General features: G+C 39.0%; 1 protein-coding gene across 5 annotated transcripts in view; it reads right to left on the bottom strand.

Moving 5' to 3' along the window:
• The window catches only part of EXT2 (exostosin glycosyltransferase 2), a 199511-nt gene that overhangs the window by 107788 nt on the left and 67590 nt on the right, over positions 1-24133 (bottom strand). For all 5 annotated transcript variants that reach the window (XM_010378050.2, XM_010378049.2, XM_030917809.1 and 2 more), the window contains one exon: positions 5415-5546. In XM_010378050.2, the coding sequence (XP_010376352.1) occupies positions 5415-5546 (132 nt within the window). The remainder of the gene's footprint in view (positions 1-5414; positions 5547-24133) is intronic.

Genomic DNA, 24133 nt, shown 5'->3' with positions numbered 1-24133 from the left:
GAATTAAAACATATCTATTTCAAAACTGCAAAATTTCATATTCTATTTTTCCTAGCCTATCTATATTCTTATAAAAAAGAACTAAAGTCCAACTCTCTATTTTTATTAAACATCTCTTAGAGCTTTAGATAAAAGTATAGGATAAAGTCCCACTATTTCTGCACTTTCTGTCTGGGTCATGACCAGACAGAATTCTTTATGAATTCTCCTGCACCGGTATGAATTCTCCTGCAGAGGAACAGATGAAATATTTTTCACCTCAAGCTTGTACCATTTGCTTGGAACAGTAGTAACGTTTTAGCCCAGAGGAGGCTCAAGGGCTCTCCTATAATTCCATGGCAATTCAAGATAATCTGCAGGTAGAAGACCTGGGTTCTCAGTTGTTCACACAACTTGCCATTACATGATCTTAGATAAGTCATTGGGTTACTCTCACTACAATCACTATACAGATGAGAAACAATCTACCACTTTCCCCACCTTCCCACCAGGATGGGTCTTAGATGGCTCAAGTCCTAGGATGCCAATCTTCCTCCCTCCTTCCCTTTCTCCCTCTCTCCATCCCTCTTTCTTTCCTTTATATATCAAGATCTTCCTGTCTGAATTAAGTTGTCCTAGGTATTACAAGAAACACCAAGGTCAGAAATGACCTTAAGGTGCTTAAAACTTTACAGGAAATTCTACTTCTACACATGTTAAGTCATGGAAAAGAAACACAGATACCATGCTCTAAGAGTTACTTCCTACTGAAGGGGTTAGGAAAACCTCCTGGAGAAAGGAGTTTACCAGCCAGCCACTGAAACCTGTATAAATCTGCAGATGATGGGGAAGAAAGGTGTGCCAAGGAAAAGGCTAGCAGCCACAAAGGCACAGAGGAGGAAAAACAGGGGCACACAGAGGAAGGATTGAGTTGTGTTGCCAGAAATCTAGAACTCTCTGAAACAGAACAGGAAAAAAAAAGAAAGAAAAGAAAGAAAAGAAAAGAAAGAGAGAGAGAGAGAGAGAGAAGAAAGAAAGAAAGAAAGAAAGAAAGAAAGACAGAAAGAAAGAAAGAAAGAAAGAAGAAAGAAAGAAAGAAGAAAGAAGAAAGAAAGAAAGAAAGAAAGAAAGAAGAAAGAAAGAAAAGAAAGAAAGAAGAAAAGAAAGAAGAAAGAAAGAAAGAAAGAAAAATGAAAGAAAGAAAGAAAGAAAGAAAGAAGGAAAAGAAAGAAAGAAAGAAAGAAAGAAAAATGAAAGAAAGAAAGAAAGAAAGAAAGGAAGGAAGGAAGAAAGGAAAAGAAAAGAAAAGAAAAAAAGAAAGAAAGGTAGATTGTGGAGGGCCCTGCCCTTAGACTGAGTTTGGACGCCAATACCATCGTCACCCATGACTCCTCATGCAACCAAATTCCCTATCTGGATAAACTATACAGTATACCTCAGTCTTCTGAACTTCTCCCTCACTTACAGTTAGAATAATCCATTTTTTCCAGACACCACTCAAATGTGTCCTCTATTAATTTTCATCTGGATTTCTCAAACAAGTCTACTGCCTCCAGTCTGTTCCCACTGCCATGCATGATCCATCCTCCACACTAAGATGAGACTGACCCAAAATGCAATATTATCACATTACTCCCTTGTTTAAAAGGCTTCAGTGGTTATTTGTTTCTCACAGATAACACTCCAGTGCCTTATGTAAGATACACGGTGTTTTGTGATCTGGACCCTCTCCAGACTTCATCCTCTGCCTCTTCCTCCCAAGCCTCCTTCACTGTTGCCACACTGAACTCTCTGACGTTCCTTAAACTACCAAGCTCCCCTGTCCCTCCGTATCTTTGAATTTGTTGTTCCTTCTGGATGGAATCTAACTTTCTTCCTTTCTCTGACTAGATAATACCTACCCTTTTCTTTTAATATTCAAATCACCATTTAACATTGTTCTGGAAGTACTAGCCAATGCAATTAGATAAAAGAAAAAATAAAAGTTTCAAATACTGGAAAAATGAAGCAAAATTAGCATTTGTAGATATAATTGTATATCTAAAAAACATAAGAGAATCAACTAAAAAAAGTAAACAACTATAGAATTCAGTAACAGAATAGTTGCAAAATTAATATACAAAAGTCAAAATGTGTCTGTATACAAATGGTAACCAGTTGAGAACTATAAGGTCAGAAAGTATTCTTTCATTAGAGCATAAGAAAAAATTTTAAATCTAAGAAATATTTACCAAGACTTGTAAAGGAGATATATATACATACAAATACACACACACACACCCACACACACACACACACACACCCCATATAAATTCTACCAGAAAGACAAATCTTTCTTCTAGATAGAAAGATCCATTGTAACGTAAGTTTCCCAAAGGCAAGGCTCCTCCTCTGCCTTGTTCATTCAAAGTACCACACACCCTGCCTGGAACAAGGCAGGCATTCAGTAAATAACTACTGAACAAATAAATGTCTAAAACAATCTAAAAGTACAATGTGATAACAATAAAAATACAAATAGAATTATCTGAGAAAACTCAACAAAGCTATCAATCTTTGCTTTGAAAAATACACATGAAGACCATTTCTCACTTATGAGATGAGCAAAAATTCAAGTACCCAGCATTACTGAAGGCATGGAGAACTAGAACACCCAAATGTTATTTGTGAAACTATACATTAATATAGTCTTTTGAAAGAGAAATTTGTTAATATCTATCAACATTTAAAATATGTATTTTCTTTTTTTTTTTTTTTTTGAGATGGAGTCTCGCTCAGTCGCCCAGGCTAGAGTACAGTGGCGCGATCTCGGCTCACTGCAAGCTCTGCCTCCCGGGTTCACGCCATTCTCCTACCTCAGCCTCCCACGTAGCTGGGACTACAGACGCCCGCCGCCACGCCCGGCTAATTTTTTGCATTTTTAGTAGAGACGGGGTTTCACCGTGTTAGCCAGGATGGTCTCGATCTCCTGACCGTGTGATCCACCCGCCTCGGCCTCCCAAAGTGCTGGGATTACAGGCGTGAGCCACCGCGCCCGGCCAACGTGTATTTTCTTTAAGCAGTTTTTTAGCTGGAATTAATTCTGTAGATATATTCACATATTTATGTGTAAACATATGAAAGCATGCCCTTGTATTACTGTTAGAAAGAAGGAAAAAAAAAAAAAAAAGAAAGCAGTCTAAATACCTGTCAATAATGGATCTATTACATACGATATACCCAAACAATTGAATACTAATACAGCCATCCTAAAAAACTGAAGTAGACCTATATAGAATAAAACAAAACTAAGTCTACAATCTAGCACTGAAATAAAAAAAGGCAGAAAAATAAGTATAGTATAATCCCGTATATGTTTTAAAACTACAAAATTATGCTTATATATGAATGGTAACATTCTGAGATGTTGCCTTTGGTAACGGAGTCAAGGAGGAGATAGAAGGAAACTTCACCTCAAGCAAAACATAAAGATGTTTGCTGTTGTTTTTACCATATGCACATACTGACTTCCTCTCGGGCACTCCCTCTTCAGGAAGTGTCCCAGCAAGAAGAGATGCCTGTCCCCTGTGCAGCCATAGCACTCAGTACACCACTCCACTCCAGGACCTCTATGTTCATGGCATTACTTGCTAGCTTCCCAAATTAGTGGAGAGCTTCTTTGAGGGCAGGAACTGTTTTCTTTTTTCTGTATTCTCAGCACCTGAGTACCTAAAACCCAGTAACCATTTCAAAAAGGCTGGATGAAAGTAGGAAGAAGGGAAGCAGGAAAGGAAAGAGAAAAGGATGGTCCTATACGAAGATTAACCAGGTGGCCATATACAGCACTATTTAGAAAAGGTAGAATTGGGGCCTGGCACAATGGCTCATGCCTGTAATCTCAGCACTTGGGGAGGCCAAGGCAGGTGGATCACCTGAAGTCAAGAGTTCGAGACCAGCCTGGCCAACCCCGTCTCTACTAAAAATAAAAAATCAGCTGGGTGTGGTGGCGGACGCCTGTAATCTCAGCACTAGGGAGGCTGAGGCAGGCGAATCACTTGAACCCAGGAGGCAGAGGTTGCAGTGAGCTGAGATTGTGCCACTGCACTCAAGCCTGGACAACAAGAGTGAAACTCAGTCTCAAAAAAAAAAAAAGAAAGAAAGAAAAGGTAGAATCAACGATAGAAATAATGTCCATCAATGACAGACTGGATTAAGAAAATGTGGCACATATACACCAGGGAATACTATGCAGCCATAAAAAAAGATGAGTTCATGTCCTTTGTAGGGACATGGATGAAGCTGGAAACCATCATTCTGAGCAAATTATCGCAAGAACAGAAAACCAAACACCACATGTTCTCACTCATAGGTCGGAGTTGAACAATGAGAACACCTGGACACAGGGTGGGGAACACCACACACTGGGGCCTGTTGTGGAGAGCGGGGAGTGGGGAGGGATAGCATTAGGAGATATACCTAATGTAAATGACGAGTTAACGGGTGCAGCACACTAACATGGCACATGTATACATATGTAACAAACCTGCATGTTGTGTACATGTACCCTAGAACTTAAAGTATAATAATAATTTTTTTTAAAAAAAGGAAAATAAAAGGTAGAATCGGGAGACAAGGAGGGCTGGTCAGAAAGAGAGAGACGATTAGAACAAAGAATGGAGAAGAGTCTAGTTCTCTTACAGGAACGTCTTGAAGTCTGTGAGATGGATAGCCAAGTCCATTTCCGAGTAGCTAGGAAGTAGTAATTTCCAGCTCCAGAACTTCAGGCATTTTCAGTGAGAAAGAAGGTGTGTCTAGAAGCCACTGCCACAGTCTCCACAATGACACATGTACCTTGTGATTCCTTCACACAAGGAAGAAAGCCCAAGAACAGTTTCTGACCACTCCATCTCTTTGCTGGAAATAGCTAGAGGCCTCTGCCACAATTGTGAGCAAATGACTATAGCAATCCGTAATGCCTCTAGATCACTTCTGCTTATTATTTTCCTCACAGTGTGTTGGAAATATTAGTTGAAGTAATACATGTAAAGCACTAAGCACAATCCCTGGCAGAGAGTAAGCACTCAAAATACAAGCTATTATTATTAAGTTGCTTACAGAACTTTTTCAAAAGCTCTAAGCATTACAAATTGCAAAAGTCACCAGAATGTCTTTGATTTCCAACAAGATCCATGCCTCCTTACTTATCTCTGCAAAAAAATAAACAGACGGTCTTTCTAAGCACATTTAAAACACACTGGAAGCTGCTGCTTCCGTATTTTTTACTGTTGTCGGTGTTGCAAAATTACGCTACCCTTATCAGCCCCCAAGTATAAAAAGCACACTCTCACCTTAGAAAGCTATAATTTAAATAACCTTTACAATTGTAGTACATTTTCCTTCCACCCACCCTGACAGCTGGACCATGCCTCACGTGGCTAGCACTGGAATTCACTTACCACAGCAGGAGGGTCATTCCATTCTTCATAGGAGATGGCAGCATATGGATAGATCCGGTCATTGATAATCTGCAGGGTGGCCAGGGCAATGGCTTTAATTGACTGGAAGTACGCTTCCCAGAACCACCGGGCCTATAAAGAAAACAATGCTGTTTTAAGTGAGCAAGCAAGTGAGACAGAGTGGGAAAACTAGATGCTCTATCACAGTCAACTCTGGGTTTAGCTAATTCCTTTATTCCCAAAGTTGTAGGGGTGGGGGTATCTAGGGCAAATGCTCCCTGTTGTTCAGGCCAGTTACTATCAGAAGTTTGCATTTATCAAATGCAGTCAAAATAAAATGTTAGCAAGTGAAATGCACATTGGATTCAATTAAGATAGAAGATAAATTATGTAATGATGAGACTATTCATGTGTTATAGCAGAGTTTATAATAGTTTGTCTTATATAACATACACACAGTAAAGTGCACAAATCTCGTGTACAGCTCAATGGATTTATACATATGTACATACTCTTATAATTAGTATCCAGATAAAGATATAGAACATCCCAGCATTCCAAAAGATTCCCTCATGCTATTTCCCAGTCAGTATCTCACCCCTCTAAGAGTAACCATTATGCTGATTACGATTGTGGTGTCTGCTCTTGAATTTCATATTAATGGAATCAAACAGTATTTACTCTTTTGTGTCTGACTTGTTTTGCTCAACACTTGCAATATCTAAGTCAGGTTATGGTATCAAGGTTATGCTGGCCTTATAAAATGAGGTGGAAACAATTCTCTCTTTTTCTGTTCTTTGAGAACTTCTATGTGAGGTTGGCATTATTTCTTCCCTGAAAGGTTTTAGAGGAATTCCTCACAGAAGCCATCTGGTCAAGGGTGTGGGTGGGTAGGGGGATTGGTGTGTGTGTGTGTGTGTGTGTGTGTGTGTGAACATTTTAAATTATGGATTAATTTTCTTTCATAGCCATAGGATTATGCATGTTTTTCTGTGTGTATGTCAGTTTCATAAGTAGTGTTTTTCAAGGGATATGTTCATTCCATCTAAATTGTTAAATTTATTGAAATAAAGCTGTGCATTCACATCCATTTAACACCTGTAGAATCTATTCTGGTACATCTCTTTTCATTCCTGATACTGTTGTGTTTTCTCTTTATGCTTGATCAGTCTTAGTAGAGCTTTATCAATTTTGTCAATCATTTTTTAAAAATCAACTTTTGATTTTGCTGATTTTCCACATCATACTTTTTTTTATTTTGCTAGTTTTTGTTCTTATTTTATTATTTCCTCCTATTTTGGAGGAATTTAATTAATCTTGCTTTTAACTTCCTTAAAGTTTAGATCATTGATTTCAACCTTTCTTCATTTCTAATATATGCATTTAAAGTTATAAATTTCCCGCTAAGTCCTATTTAAGTGCTCCCTGCACATTTACATATCATTTTCATTACCATTTAGACAAAAAGTTCTAATTTCCTTTGAATATTGTTTAATTTCTAAATATTTTTATTTTTTCTATTTATCTTTCTGTTACTGATTTCTACTTTGATTGCACTTTGACTGTGCTGTGGTCAGAGAACACATGTGATTTCAATACTTTACAATTTATTCAAACTTGATTTATGGCCCAGCACATTGTTTATTTTTATAAATAATGTATGTACACTTAAAAATATATATATTCTGCAACTGATGGGTATAATTTTGTTTAAATATTCTATATCCTTATTGATTTTTGTCTGCCTGCATGTGTGGCTATGGATTGCGTAGGGTGTGTGTGTATATTTATATACATATATATGTAAGTATTTCAAGTTTATAAATATATATTTCAAATTTTTACCCTCAAAGCTTGTCCCAAGCTTGTCTGTTGCAAAAAGCATATAAAGATTGAGCATCCTAAATCCAAAAAACTCAAATCTAAAATGCTCCAAAATCCAAAACTTTTTGAGTGCTGACATGATGCTCAAAGGAAATGCTCATTGGAGCATTTCAGATTCCCTAAAATCTAAAAAAAGAATCTGAAATCTGAAATACTTCTGCTCCCAAGCATTTTGGATAAGGGATAATCAATCTGTTACTGGGTTTTAATATATTATCTCATCCAAAAATATTTGGTTCCTAATTACAAATATAGTCCATTTATATTTAATTTACATTACTGAGTTTAAATGTAGGATCATTCTATTTGTTTTCTATTTATCTCTTGTTATTTTAGTTTTTTCTCACCTTTAGAATTGATAAAAAAAATTTATTATTACTCCACATTTTTCTTCTTCATTAGGTTGCTAGTCATTTAGTCTTTTGTTACTGAGTAGCTTTCCTAGCAACTACAGTAAGCATCATTGCTTTACTATATTACATCTCAAACTAACAATTTTATAACTTATCAGCTCTCTCCTATCTGCTGTGCTATTATTGTCAAATTTTTTCATCTACACATTTTAAATCCCACAAGACATGTTTTTTATTTATTTATTTTTATTATTTATTTATTTATTTATTTATTTATTTTTGAGACAGAGTCTTGCTCTGTCACCCAGGCTGGAGTACAGTGGCACAGTCTCGACTCACTGCAACCTCCACCTCCCAGGTTCAAGCGATTCTCCCACCTCAGCCTCCTGAGTAGCTGGGATTACAGGCATGCACCACCACACCCGGCTAATTTTTGTATTTTTAGTAGAGATGGGGTTTCACCATGTTGGTCAGACTGATCTCAAACTCCTGATCTCGTGATCCACCTGCCTTGGCCTCCCAAAGTGCTGGGATTACAAGCAAGAGCCACCGTGCCTGGGGACATCATTATTTTTTAAAGTAAATTTTCACCATATATTTACCCTTTCTTTTCTTGATGCATATCTGAGCTTCCATCACATATCATCTTCCTGCTAATTGAAGAATTTATTTTATTTATTTCATTGCAGAATTAGTGGATGACTCTCTCTTTTTATTTGTTTGAAAGCTTCTTTTTACCCAAACAATTTTTGAGGATACTTTGATAGGTAGAGAATTCTCGTTTAGCAATTATTTTCTTTCAGAACATTCAAGGTATACTTCTATTGTATTCTGGTTTCATCCAATTTTTCATTGATAAACCAGCTGTCAATCTTACTGGTACACCTTTGAAGAGAATATGCTTTTTATTTCTGACTGCATTTAAGCTTTCTCTGTCTTTGGCTTACAGTAATTCAACTATGACATGCCTAGATGTGGCCCTTTGTATTTATTCCACTGAGGGCTGTAGTGCTTCTTCAATTTGTGGTTTGATGCTTTCCACTGATTTTAGAAAACTCTCAGCCAATATTTCTTTTTTTTGGAGACAGAGTCTCACTCTGTCGCCCAGGCTGGAGTGCAGTGGCGTGATCTCGGCTCACTGACTGCAACCTCTGCCTCCTGGGTTCACACCATTCTCCTGCCTCACCCTCCCTAGTAGCTGGGACTACAGGCACCTGCCACCACACCCAGCTAATTTTTTGTATTTTGAGTAGTGATGGGGTTTCACCAATATTTCTTAAATATTACTTCTGTTGCACTCTCCTCTTCTGAGACTCCAAATGTACATATATGTGAAATACATTTCACAATGTTTTCAATATATCTCATGTATCTCTTATTCTCTTTTCAGTATGTTTTCTCTCTGTGCTTCAATCTGGGTGTTTTCTACTAACTTTTCTTCTGGTTCAATAATCTTCTATCCCTTTTTCTTTGGTGTTTAAACTGCTATTAAATAATGTATTAAATTCTTAATTTCATTCCTATATTTTTTCAGTTCCAGAATTTCCATTTGATCTTGTCAAAAGTAGATTTCATGTCTTTGTTGAAAGTATCCTTCTTTTTATCTACTTTCTTAAACATAGTCAGTTCTTGACTAATAAACTCCAATATCTGAATCGCCTGTGGATATCTTTCTACTGTCGTTTTTCTCTTCATTTTGGTCATTCGGTCTTAATTTTAGCATGCTTCTTAATTTTTTATTGGATGGCAGACATTCTGTTTAAAACCTGTAGAGGTTCTGGATGATTCAGATTATCTTCCTCCTAAGAGTGTAACGTATTCTTCTGGCAGGTGTAAGAGTACAGTCAGGCCACTTTAATCCTGTCAGAGGTCAGTTTTTTTTTTTTTTTCAATGTTCAGTTTCCTTTAATGACCCCCATCTCCCTGAAGGGCAGGTGCAGGCAGCTAGGCGATGGCAAGAGATGTTCACTTGAAGATCTTGCCCTGATTGAAGGCTTTGCCCACATGCTGGAAGGCCCCCTCCCAGGAAAAGTACTCTCGAACCAGCGTCTGGGTCTCCTCGCTGCCAGGATCCAGTTTCCGCCATATGAGAGGTCAGTTTTAAGTTGTGTCCGGGCTAGCTTATTTCAGCTTTCCCTTATGCTTAAAGTGTGGTCCTTCTGAGACCTCCAATTAAAGCCTGGGGTATCTGTATTTGCCAGGGCCCCTCTACCTTGGCAGGCCTTGAATACCAACCTCTCACCAGCACTGTATATGGCTGCTGAAATATCTGCATTGCTCACAACATTCCCAACTGCTGCATTTTACAAGGATTCTTGGAGCCTTGCTCTGATCATATGTACCTTAGGAGTTGGCAAATACCCCAAGGGAAGATTACAAGCACATTTTTCACTTTCTTCCTTGTGGTTTTCTTTCTCCCGGGATTTTGTGTTTCAGATCCCAAATACTTTAATAGCCCCTAACTCCAACCTCTAAGCCCTGTAGGACTGCTGCTTTCTGCTGGGACCCCACACTCTTGGATAGAGAATTGGCAAGTACCCTCAGGGAAAATGCCAGAGTGACTATGTAGCTCAATTCCAAGTGCTTTCTTCCTCTCAGGAATGGTATTCCCTCAAATACTATGTTAGTTGCTCTACAATGCCTGTAAACAGTTGTTTTAAATAAACTTTTATAATTTTTTCTTCTTTTGGCAGGAGGGTTGCTCCAGTATCAGCTACTCTTTCCTGGTCCAACATAGTCTTTGGAAAGAAGGCAGTTCCTTATCTGAGTAGAGGTTAAACTCAGTTCCTAACAAAAGCAGAAGGCTAGTCTATATGATCTCTCCAGCTTCATTCAGATCTATGATTCCACTCAAAACCAGAGGGTATTAGGATTTATGCAAGGGAGTGAACATGTAAAAATTTAACATGGGGAAATTGTAAGGATAACCCAAAAGGATAAAGGAAAAAGATACTTTCTAGACTAGATGTGCTTACTTTGCTTCTGTTTCCGGGGCAAGTGTTCTATCCATTAGTTAAAAGCCTAGGGTAACTTGAGTTATGTAACTACTATCATCTCCACTGACTAATAAGAAGAAGGCAAAGCATGCACAATGAGAATGTCTACTACTCAAAGAAAAGCTGAAATACAGATTTAGCTTTCAAGGGTATCTGACTTTCTCAAGTTGTCCGATAGTTGGTCATCTGGGCACACAGCTGGCTGCCTCCCTGCTACTGCTTCTTAGATATGCCCGATTCACTACAATCTCAATCCTGCTTAAATTCATGTTACTGCTTTCTCTCCTAGCATCCAGCCAAAATATTTACATTTTATGAGACCTGAAAGAACCCATCTTCCCTATGAAACCTTTACTGATCACTTCTATTACCACCAATCTCCCTTTGCTATGAAATCCCTTAGCCCTTACAGCTTTTGCCATACATGTTAGTTGTTATATACTGTGCTATAATTGTTTTTCTGTCGTTTCAGAGGATCACTTTTTTCTCTCCAGCTAGACTGTGAGGTCCTTGGAAATAGATATCGGCATTTTAAAAATCAGCATCCTTGCAAATGTTAGTGTTCTACCTGCTGCAGAGCACTTTTATATTCATGATTTCATCTGCTCTTCACAACCAGTTTGTCACTTATTTGGGACAGTTTCATTTTATAAGTGAGGAAACTAAGATACAAAGATATTAAGGAGCAGAATCACGATTCAAATCCATGATTCCTAACTCTAAATTCAGACCTTTTCCTACCCCGTTCTAGAGCATTAAGAGTACCGGCACACAGCAAGTTTTAGAAAATGGTCCTTTTTTAAGAAACTGAAAGGTGTAAAAATTTACTAAGCATCAGGCCAAACATAAACACACATATATCCTGAATATTTATCTCCTTTTCTACCCAAATGGGTCTATCATCATATGTTCTTTTAAGTCATATTCAAATTAAACCACATTCCAACTTAAGCATTCCAAAGCTTTATGCTCACATATAATCAAAGTGGAGACAGCAGCTTTTGGGATTTATAGAAAACAACGATTGGTAAGAAATCCACCCAGGACACCAGCCAAAGGCACAAATGCACAACTGAACTTCTAATTTAAGATGTCTCAAATCATCTCACCCTGTCCACCAAATTGCAATTCACTCAGAAAGGAAGCAAGTTTTGCCAATAATCATAGCTCAAGTGTCTCAGCCTGGGGATAAGTGAACTTCTCAGGCTTAATTGTTTCTGCAGGACCTCTGTAATACCTTGAAATGTTCAGAAGGTATTATAATTTATAGTCCCTCCAGGACTCAGTATAGCCTGCTTATCCACAGAGAGGAAGGAGTTTTCAGCTATGTTGGCAATGTACGAAAGCACCACTATTCTCATCCAGAGAGCAAATGCAAATAAGTGCTTACTATGGCTTTTTTTCCCCTAAAACATGGTCCACATTTATATCTATCTTAAAAGTGTGAATGACGGATTCTTCAGCAGCTATGCAAATTCCCCAGTCACTCTAAACTGTGGAAGGTACACAGTTGAAGAGTTAAGTTACAGATGAATAAATAGGTCATACCAATATAACCTTGAACAAAGTATTTAAACTTCCTTGGTTAAGCAGATTCCACTGTGATTTTGTTTATAAAACATGCAGATTTCGCAGCATAAGAACTACATAATTCCTATGATACTTTCAAACATGAGAATTATAAAGCTCCTCTAGGGCAGGGACTGGGCCAGCTTAAAACTATCATGGGCAAAATGGAACTCCAAATTGAAATTGCTATTTCAGTTGATACATCAGTTAAATGTGATTCATTTCTTAATTTTCAGTAATGCAAAGGCAATAGGATTAGCAGTAGTTGTTGAAGGGAAGCCAGTGTGGCATAGGGGAAAGAACAACAGTTATAGAGCATCTTGAGCAATTTGAAGTTACTTAACCTCCGTTTTTTTTGAATCTGTAAGATGGAGATCACACCCCCTATCCCATGAAGATTCAATGAGATGAGGTTTACGAAGTACCTCAGTGCTAGTGCAGAATAGGCAGTTGGGAAATGTTAGCTCTCTCTCCAACACTTACATCCGTCCTGTCCCCTTAGGGTCTTTGTCACTTACATTAGAATATATTCAACAGGGCCGGGCACAGTGGCTCATGCGGTCAGGAGTTTGAGACCAGCCTGGCCAAGATGGTGAAACCCCGTCTCTAGTAAAAAATACAAAAATTAGCTGGGTGCGGTAGTGGGAGCCTGTAATCCCAGCTACTCGAGAGGCTGAGGTTATGAGAATCGCTTGAACCCGGGAGGCGGGGTTTGCAGTGAGCCGAGATCGCGCCACTGCACTCTAGCCTGGGCGACAGAGCAAGACTCTGTCTCATAAAAAAAAAAAAGAAGAAGAATATATTCAACAGTTGGCAGCACTGTTTTGGGGTGAGAGTGGGTGAAGGGGAAGAGGAAAGAGAATAGGATCTCAGTGTTACAACTCCATTCATCTCAGTTCCTGAAGACAGTGAAGAAATCCACCCCCAGAGAATGGAGTTGGAAATAAAAAAAAATACATCAAGCGGGAGTATGATAGCATTTCATATCGAAAAGTACAGCAATCAATAACATGTCCCTTCTAGATCAATCATGAGGTTTCTGAGAAAGAAGACAGTCCTTTTCCAGAAACTCCATGAGTGTGAATATGTCTGGTTTTGCTAACCACTGAACTCCTAGCACCTAACACAGCGCCTGTTAAAGGGCAGGCAGTTAAACATTGTTGAAAGAACAAATCCATCTGACGACAGTCCACCATAGGCACAAGGTAGGACAGGCACCACTTGCATCCTACAAAACTTTTCCAGATCATTAAGGTGTCAATCCATGAGGCTTAAGGGGAAAACAATCATTTAATAATGGCTTCACATCTTGTATACCAAATTTTAAAAAGTGAAAGATTAGGGGAGTGGATCTGAGGGAAAAGGAGGAAAATCTGTTCCTGGTTGTAATAGCAAGGCAGAAATAGGACTAATAATGTCCTTTATGTTATGCCTGCATAGACTACGAGAGAGATAAACAACTTCTAAAACTGTGTCATGTAAGTTTGCTGCCTCAAAGTGGTCAGGAGGTCTGTCCAATAGCACAAAGATTATATAAAAACCCTACCTAGCCCAAGAGTATCTGCATCCAATGATGGCTGGCTCTAATGAACCAGTCAACTTTGGATTGCCCTTTTAATCAGAACCTCCTGAATGTGACGTAGGTCAATAGGCTTAATTTTGGTATATTAAAGGATTTTTCTAATGGAACCCACAAAACAAAACCAGCTAGCTATGCTTCTGTCCCAATTTCCAAGTGCTAATGCCATCCAAACATCTGGCAATGACATGTAACTATGGATCGGTACTTGCTTAAATACTGCTGCATTTCCCCTCTCCCCACTCACTGGTTGGTCATAATAAAAAGGATCCGCTTCTGCTTAGGATGGAGAAAGTCAAAAAAGAACATGGAATCTACTATAATAATGAGGAAAAGCCTACAAACATCATAACCTACAAACATCATAACTTTCCTTAGGCCTATAAGAGAGCTGTGTTCATAAGGCAGTCAAGGGAACTACACTTCAAAGACGGCAAGCGTCTCCAAGGAGAGCTGGGACACACAAATTATTTCAGCTTTGGAAGAGCACAGGAGGAGGAGGTGGACTTCATAAAAGCAGCCACAGAAAACAGCTATAATTTTAACAAATTCTTAAAACTGAGCATGGGCCATCAGGACAGTTTAGAAGCTCTAGACACAAGGGGATCCACATTCACTCTCAAGTTCTCTTCTGCTGGATGTTTCTGAGGAAGATTTGGATAAAACTCCGCCCACTTATTGTAGTTTTTGTCATCCAAAACAAAAGTCTCAAGGGTTGGAGGACAGAAGGAAACCTTACCGTGCCCAGGATCCACTATTTCTAGAAGTAGGAATCCTTCCAGCCCCCAGTAAACCACTACTGCCAGAAAGGGCGAAGCAAAAGCCCTCTGCTCCCAAAGGAGGGCAAAAAACTCCCCCAACTCCACCAGAAGCCATGCAAAAAGTCTACTGCTGTGGGAGGAACAGGATACCCTCCCACCACTAATCACAGGCAAAGGTATACTGCCTCGCCAGGAGGTGTAGAAGCAAAAGCCATCTGCCCCAGAAAGACAAGCGGGAGCACTGGCTCAAGTCAGGACCCTGCACTGACACAAGGCAGAGGTTCACTACCACTCAGGGAAGGGCAGGAAACTCTCCAGTCCAAGACCCTCCAAGAGGAAGGGCAGGTTAAGCTGCCACCAGAGGAAAGAACAGGAACACTGAGAAAGATTCACTCCCAAGGCTCCAGGAAAAGGGCCTAAGACCAAGGCTGGATTAGGGGAAGGGAAAATCCCACTGCCCCCACCATGAGCCTACCACCAAGTACAAGCACCAGCAGTCTATACCAAGGGAGGAACAGGAGTGAGAAGAAAAGTGGCAGGTTGGGTTTACTGAGAGCAGAAGGCCAGGCAGGAACTCTGAGAAGCACTCCAGGAGGCTGGGCCTCACTCTAAGTGTAAGGTAGCGGCCACCATGTCCTGGGAGCACTGGAAGTCTGTGGCACACTGATGGTCACTCCAGCCATGAATCAGCTGAAACCCACCCCCAATTACTGAGTAGACTGAGTCAGCCTCCCACACTAAGGGCCTGACAGAAGAAAAGGTGTGCTCATTTCTGAACATGATATTTAAGTTGGTCTCTTCTGTTTTTCTACACAGAATGCCCATCTTTCAAAGTTTTCCAGAAACAAAAAATAAGAGAAAACAGACCATTGACATAAAATAAAGCTGTCAAAAGAACCTAACTCAAAGATGACCAAGATGATGGAACTATTAGACAAGGACTTTAACTGTAATTAAAATAAAGCTGTCAACAGAACCTAACTCAAAGATGACCAATATGATGGAACTATTAGACAAGGACTTTAACTGTAATTAATATGTTAAAGGATCTAGTGAAAAAGGTGGACAACTCACAGGAACATATGGGAATTTTTAGTAGAAAGATGCATAATATAAAAAACAGTCAAATAAAAATGCTAGAAGTGAAAAAACAGTATTATAAATGAAGAATTCCTTTAACAGGCTTAGCACACTAGACAGAGCAAAGACAAGGGAGAGCTTGAAGACAGAACAATAGAAATTATCCAAACTGAAACACAAAGAGAAAAAAGAGTGGGGGGGGGGGTGGAAATCCAAAATAGAGTACTCTAGAACTGTAGGACGATATCAAACACTCTAACATACCTGTAACTATAGTCTCAGAAGAGGAGAGAGGGTGAAGTAGAGAACAAGGCAGTAGATGTATTTAAAGGAAAAAGAGCTAAGAATTTTCCAAACTTAATGAGAAAACAACAAAACACAGACCCCAAAACCTCAGAGAACCAAGACAGATTAAATAAAGCATTCACTTGCTCCCTCCCGAAGTTTAAGAAACAGCTGCACTGTTAAAAAGGCAAATCTTCTCCCTCTTAGCAAATGAGGAGATTCAAGAGATCTGAGCTATAGGAAACTTTCTCTTAACACACTAACATTGACAGAACCATTTATTTCAGGTGAAGGGCTGGAAAACATTTCCATGCATCATGGATTTATCTTTCAAAGCTGTGTCTGAAGATAAGCCTGAAAACTTCCAAAGGGATTCCAAGCCTTTCCAAATACATGTGCCAAAGGCTAATTATTCCTTTTCATTTGTTTGCTTTAACAAAATAGAAGCAACGAACATTCCCAGCTTTCCAAAGCCCTGTGTCCAACAGGCTCTTTGGTGCTCACTGGTCCTTTTGACAGCACAAGAGTAGGGAGTCTGCTGTCCTTCCTGGACTACCTCATAACAGTCTGAAGGTCCCAGAGACAGGCTCTAATAATCTTCACCTGACAGCTCAAAAAGCTCAATAATAAGGCCAAATTATAACCCAAGCATCCTTATTTTTAGTTTAGAATTACTGTAAGCAAGATTTTTTTTTGTTTATTCTTTTACGTACTCCATTTTCATAAATATAAGAGTTACCTGACAACTAACTTAAAATTAGAGGGGGAAAAAAATCAGCAAAACCCCTGAAAGGCACTTCTTGTGGACTGGAGGTTTTTGTAGACATTTACTATGCCCATGTTACCAGTTTCTCCAGAAGAGCAGAGGAAGTTCACAAACATGTGATATCCCTTCAACTTTGGGATTCAACAAACAGCAATTAATAGAACTTACTTTCTTTAACGTAAAAAGGGATTTTGAAGCAAAAAGGTTAATATACCTGGGATTTATCCACATACAAATTGCTTTCTTTATTTAAAATAGTTATTTTGTTAATTTAGTTGAATGTAAAACACCTTGCCACATAAAACATGAGACTGCTTTTTTCCCTTCCTTATTCATGAAGCTGTTTTATTTGCCTTCTCCACGTGCAACTCCTGGAAACACGTTTCTATTAATCCAGTATATTTTCCCAGCCCCACATCTTCACCTCTCAGTTACATAAATTCAGTAATTTAGGAACCCACCCATATGGCACTCGCTGAAAATTTATAGAAAGCCACACCCAATGGTTCACCTAACAGCAGCAGAATTCATTTTATAAGTTTTTGGTAGGTTTAAGTATTTTTCTATTTTTTTGCCATGTAAAGTGGTCATTGCTTTCTGTTTTTCTTTTCTTTTCTTTTCTTTCTTTTTGAGATGGGGTTTCACTCTGTCTCCCAGGCTGGAGTGCAGTGGCGCAATCTCGGCTCACTGCAACCTCGGCCTACTGGGTTCAAGTGATTCTGCTACCTCAGCCTCCCAAGTAGCTGGGATTACAGGCATCTGCCATCATGCCTGGCTAATTTTTATATTTTTAGTAGAGATTGGGTTTCGCCATGTTGGCCAGGCTGGTCTCGAACACCTGACCTCAGGTGATCCACCCGCCTCGGCCTCCCAAAGTGCTGGGATTACAGGCATGAGCCACCATGCCCAGCTGGTGATTGCTTTTTTTAATTTTTAATTTTGAAATACTTTTAGACTTAGTGAACAGTTGCAATAGTAGCCAGACAGTTCTCAAATATCTGGAATGCCCCTCATCCAGCTTCTCCTAATGTTAACATCTTACATCACCATGGTACAATTATCAAAACCAAGAGGTTAACATTGGTACAATTCTATTAACCAAACGACATACTTTTTTTTCTTCTCCAGATTCCCAGTTTTCTCCAGAAGTCCCTTTTTCTGTTCCAGGATCTAATCCAGGACACCATACTGCATTTACTCATCGTGTCAGCTCAGTCTCCTCTAATCAGTGACAAGTTTCTCAGTCTTTCCTTGTCTTACATGACACTGACACAGTTGAACAGTACTGGTCAGGACTTTGATAGAATGTCCCTCAATTTGGGTTTATCTGATGTTTTCTACTTACTAGATTGAGGTTATAGATTTTGGAGAATACTACAGAGATGATGTACCCTTCTCTTCACATTCCATCAGGGGATACATGTTACCAATATGACTTATTACAAGTAACATTAACCTTGCTCACATAGTTAAGGTGAGGTCTGCCAGGTTTCCCCACTGTTAAATTACTACTGTTCCCATCCCACAGTGTATGCTCCCTAGAAGTAAGTCACTATGTTCAGTCTATACTGAAAGGGAAGGTAATGAAGCTTCACCTCCTGGAGGAAGAAATATCAAAGATTTAGTGTACTATTTTTAATGTACTTTGAAAGGATTAAAAACTGTGAAATTGTATTCACTGAATATTACTTTTTTTTTTTTTTTTTTTTGAGATGGAGTCTCGCTCTGTCGCCCAGGCTGGAGTGCAGTGGCCGGATCTCAGCTCACTGCAAGCTCCGCCTCCCGGGTTCACACCATTCTCCTGCCTCAGCCTCCCGAGTAGCTGGGACTACAGGCGCCCACCACCTCGCCCAGCTAATTTTTTTGTGTTTTTTAGTAGAGACGGGGTTTCGCCGGGTTAGCCAGGATGGTCTCGATCTCCTGACCTCGTGATCCGCCCGTCTCGGCCTCCCAAAGTGCTGGGATTATAGGCTTGAGCCACCGCACCCGGCCACATTTTTTTTTTTTAAGAGCCTGGGTCTTGTTCCATTGCCCAGACTGGAGCATAGTAGCTATTCACAGGCACAATCATTGCACACTACAGCTTCAAACTCCCAGGCTCAGGTAAACCTCCTGCCTTGGCCTCCTGAGTAGCTGTGGCTAGAGGTATGTGCCATTGATCCTGGCTTACAATTTTTTAACATACATAAAGTATGGCATTCAGTCAAAATCTTTAAACTTATGGGGATTTGTGGCTAGAGAAAAATATTTAAATGTTTTCTTTCCTCAGTAATAAGTTCACAGCAATAAAAAATCTGACATTTGTGTTAAATGTTAAGTTGAAGCCTGATAACATATCTCACCCATTTAAAAGTGTATAGCCACTTTTTAAAAAAAAATCTTAGAGATGAAATCTGAGACTTCAGATATTTCTGAAATTCCAACTGCTTCTAGTTCCATTTTAATTTTATTCTGATGTATATACCAAATTACCATACAAAAACAAAGTAAGCATCCAACTTAATGTGGAAAATGAAACAAATCCAAGAAAATCAGTAGAATTAATAAGAAAACAGAAAAAGGAAACAAATGTGAAAATAAATCCAAGAACTTTCCATAGATTGGCTATGAAGGAAACCCTAAAGAATCAGCTAAAAACCTATCGGAACTAATAAGCAAGTTCAGTAAATTAGCCAGCTACAAAATAACTTGTTAAGTAAATAACTAAAACAAATACCCAGACCCTTATATCCTAGCAACAGCCCATGAGAGTTTGCACACACACCATCAGTAGCAGAGCTCTTCCCATTACCCCAGCTTCTCACAGTCCAGATTACTCTTTGTCCAAAATCCATTACCTCCTTCATCTTTACTCCAAGACACTCAATATCCTTCAAAATCTGTTGCACTCAACATATCTAAACTTCTCACCCACTATTTTCACCATGCTTCTGCTAGTCTAGGCAAGTCACTTCCTCCACTGGCCCACAAACACATGATCATTACTTTGTTCACGGTATTCCCTTCTTCTGGAATGCCATCTTCATACTCCTCCGTCTACTAAAATCCTGTCTGGGGGTTTCTGGTTTCCAGTCTGGCACTGAATAAGCTTAGCAGTCACCATTCTGTCCTAACACAAGTAAAAGGCTGAAATGAAAAAATCAACAGCTTTTCTCCAATCTATCAAGCAAATGAGGTCACATGGCAAACAGCTGCCTTGAAAACTGAAGAGACAGACAGGTGAATAGAGAGAATCACAACTTACTGGAGCAGAAACTTCTCCAGGAACCAGTGCCAGGGTAGGAAAGCCTTAACTGTAATCGACAAATTGCTGGAGGCTCAGTGTGGACAAGTCTGAGAGTTTAAAAACTCCAGGGAAACCCAGTCAGGGAGGGAGATGGGGGCATTCCCACACTTCGAGAGTTTTACCTCCAGAAGTTGTTCAACCAGGTTCTCACAGCGAATACTAGAGAACAACCCCTTGGCGCTTCTAGAAAGGGGAAGGAAAAGTAACCATTCTGAAATACACCAGAGTATTCTGTTCTTAACAAGATTTGCCCTCAGAAGAAACTATTTAACAAGAGCCTAACCTGTTAGGGTTTTATCAGAGCCTATCCTATCTGAGGGAAAGGAAATACCCAACTCCAGCTGGCTCTAACCTTCCACAGAAAAGTGGGGAAATACCCAACTCTAGTCCCCTGTAGCCATCCTGTCCCACCTACGCAAGGTTGGGGAAAAACTGAGAAGCATTTGTGAAGTTCACAGTCCAGGCCTTCCCCGACACAACACCACCGTACCATCAAAGGCCTATTTCCCAGAGTTCCTTTCACCCAGTACCTCATGTCCAGACTTCAACAAAAAATTACAAGGCATACTGAAAAGCAAAAACACAGTTTGAATATACTGAGTAAGCATCACAACCAGAATGAGATATGGCAGAGATGTTGAAATTACTAGACCAGAAATTTAAAACAATTATGATTAATATGCTAAAGGTTCTAATGGAAAAAGCAGACAACATGCAAGAGCAGATGAATAATGTAAGCAGAGAGATGAAAATTCTAAGAAAGAATAAAAAAGAAATGATAGAGATCAAACACACTGTAATGAAAATGAAGGTGGGCTCATTATTAAACTGGATACAACTGAGGAAAGCATCTCTGAACTTGAGGATATTATAACAGTAACTTCCAAACCTGAAAAGCACAGAAAAAAAAAAAAAAAGACTGAAGAAAACAAAACAGGATCTCCAACAACTGTGGAACAACTACAAAAGGTATAAATTACATGTAATGAAAATACCAGAAGAGAAGAAACAGAGAAAGGAACAGAAGCAATATGTGAAGCAATAATGACTGAGGATTTTACCAAATTATTATCAAGATACCAAACTACAGATCCAGGAAGCTCAGAAAATAAACAGAATACATGAAAACAAAAAACAAAAAACAAAAAAACACAAAAACAACAAAAAACAAAAGGAAAAAACCATAAAAACATTTAAAAAAGAAAACCCCAAAAAAACAAAAACCACACCTAGCATATCATATTCAAACTTCAGAAAATCAAGCATAAAGGAAAAAAAATCTCTATAGACGCCAGGGGTAGGGGAAAACATCTTACCTACAGAGGAACAAGGATAAGAATTTCATCTGACTTCTCCTAAAAACCATGCAATAGAAGAAAGTGGAGTGAAATATTTAAAGTGTTGAGAGAAAAAAACCACACACTTAAGAATTCTGGACCCTGTAAAATTATCCCCCAAAGTGAAGGAGAAATAAAGATTTTCTTGGAAAAAAAACTGAGGAAATTTGTCAGTAGCCTTGCCTTGCAAGAAATGTTAAATGTTCTTCAGAGAGAAGGAAAATGATATAGGTCAGGAACTCAGATCTACATAAGGAAAGAAAGAGCATCAGAGAAAAAGCAAAGGTCAAATAAAATGTTTTTTCAAATTCTTACTATTTTGGAAGGAATATTTCTCTGAGCAGCAGGTCTCAATAGCGGGCTTAAAATATTCATAAACCATGCTATAAACCGATAGGCTGTCATACAGGCTTTGTCATCCCATTTACAGAACAAATAACAGTTTGTTCCAGATGTTCACAGCAACAATGTATCTGATTATATATGCTTGTCTGTGTGAATACATATATACATATATAAAAGGTTTTGTAAGCTTGTGTATAAGTAAAATGAATGACAGCAGTGATACCACAAGGGAAAGGAAAGAAGAATTAGGAATATTTCATTATTATAAGGTACTTGTACTACCTGGAAGCTGTACAGTGTTACTTGAAACTAGACTTGGATTAGCTGTAAGTGCATAGTGCAAGTTCTAGGGCAACAACTAAAAAAAAAGTTTTTAAAAAAGTAAAACAGATATGTTAAGAAAGAGGACAAAACTGAATCATATAAAATGCTCAATCAAAACTACAAAAATGGGCTGGGCGCAGTGGTTCACGCCTGTAATCCCAGCCCTTTGGGAGGCCAAGGCAGGCGGATCACGAGGTCAGGAGATAGAGGCCATCCTGGCTAACACAGTGAAACCCTGTCTCTACTAAAAAATACAAAAAATTAGCCGGGCGTAGGTGGCAGGTGCCTGTAGTCCCAGCTACTTGGGAGGCTGAGGCAGGAGAATGGCATGAACCCAGGAGGCGGAGCTTGCAGTGAGCTGAGATCGCACCACTGCACTCCAGCCTGCGCAACAGAGCAAGACTGTCTAAAAAAAAAAAAAACCCTACAAAAATGCCAGACATGGTGCACACTTGTAGTCCTAGCTACCTGGGAGGCTAAGGCAGAAGACTGCTAGAACTCGGGAGTTGAAAACCAGCCTGGCCAACATAGCAATACACCATTTCTTAAAAACCACACACACAAAAGACAGAGAAAGAGTAGCAGAACATGAAAACAAAACAAAAGAAAAGGGCAACAAAAAGAAAACAGTAACAAATATGGTAGATATTAACTCAACTATAACAGTACTAACTTTGAATGTCAATGGTCTAAATGGATCCATTAAAAGACAGACATTTCAGCATGGATCAAAAAATAAGACCCAATTATATGTTGTCTACAAGAAGCACACTTTAAATATAAACGCACACAAAGATTAAAAGTAAATGGACGGAGAAGGATATACCATGTTAACACTAATCAAAAGAGAGAAGTACCTATATTGATTTCAGACAAAGCAGATTTCACAGCAAAGAAAGTTATCAGGGATAAAAAAGAGGCGATATACATGATAAAGAAGTAAATTCTCCAAGAAGACATAACAATCTTTGACATGTATGCATGTGCCTAACAACAAACCTTCAAAATATGTGAGGCAAAAACTCACAGAACTGCAAAAAGAAATACATACTTGAGATATTGAAGTTTTGGTTCCAGACCACCACAGTAAGGTGAATACAGAAATAAAGCAAGCCATACTTTTTTATGTGTTTCCCAGTGCATGTAAGAGTTATGTTTGTACTATAGTATACAACAGCATTACATCTAAAAAGAAAATGAGCATACCTTAATTTAAAATACTTCCTTGTTAAGAAATGCTAATGATCATCTGAGCCTTCAGTGAGTCATAATCTTTTTGCTGGTGGAGGAACTTGCCTCAACATTGACAGATGCTGACTGATAAGGGTGGTGTTGCTGAAGGATGGGATGACTGTGGCAATTTCTGAAAATAAGATGACAATGAAGTTTTCTGCATCAACTGACTCTTCCTTTCATGAAAGATTTCTCTGTAGCATGGGATGCTGTTTGACAGCACTTTGCCCAGAGTAGAACTTCTTTTGAAATTTGAGGCAATCTTCTCAAACCCTGACACTGCTTTATCAACTACGTCTACATACTATTCTTGTCATTTCATTGTTGTCATTTCAACAATGTTCAGAACATCTTTATCTGGAGTAGATGCCATCTCAAGAGACCACTTTCTTGGCTCATGCATAAGAAGCAACTCCTCAAACGTTCAAGTTTGATCATGAGATTGCAGCAATTCAGTCACATCTTCAGGCTCCACTTCTAATGATAGTTCTCTTGCTATTTCACCACATCTGCAGTCTGGAACCCCTCTAAGTCATTCACGAGTGTTGGGATCAACTTGTTCCAAACTCCTGTTAATATTGATATTTTGACCTCTACCCACGAATCACAAATGTTCTTAATGGCGTCTAGAATGGTAAGTCCTTGCCAGATGGTTTTTAATTTACTTTGCCTAGATTCATCAGAGGAATTACTAAATATCCCAGCTATAGCCTTACAAAATGTATTTCTTAAATAAGATGACTTGAAAGTCAAAATTACTCCTTGATGTATGGGCTGCAGAACAGACATTGTGTTAGCAGGCATGAAAACATTTATTTCCTTGTACATCTTCATCAAGCTCTTGTGTGGCCAGGTGCACTGTCAATGAGCAGTAGTATTTTGAAAGAAATCTTTTTCTGAGCAGTAGATCTCAACAGTGGG

Source organism: Rhinopithecus roxellana, chromosome 15, assembly GCF_007565055.1.
Source record: "Rhinopithecus roxellana isolate Shanxi Qingling chromosome 15, ASM756505v1, whole genome shotgun sequence".
NCBI classification, from domain to species: domain Eukaryota; kingdom Metazoa; phylum Chordata; class Mammalia; order Primates; family Cercopithecidae; genus Rhinopithecus; species Rhinopithecus roxellana.
Note: the sequence above shows the minus strand (reverse complement) of the source record. Positions and strands in the feature narration are given on the sequence as shown.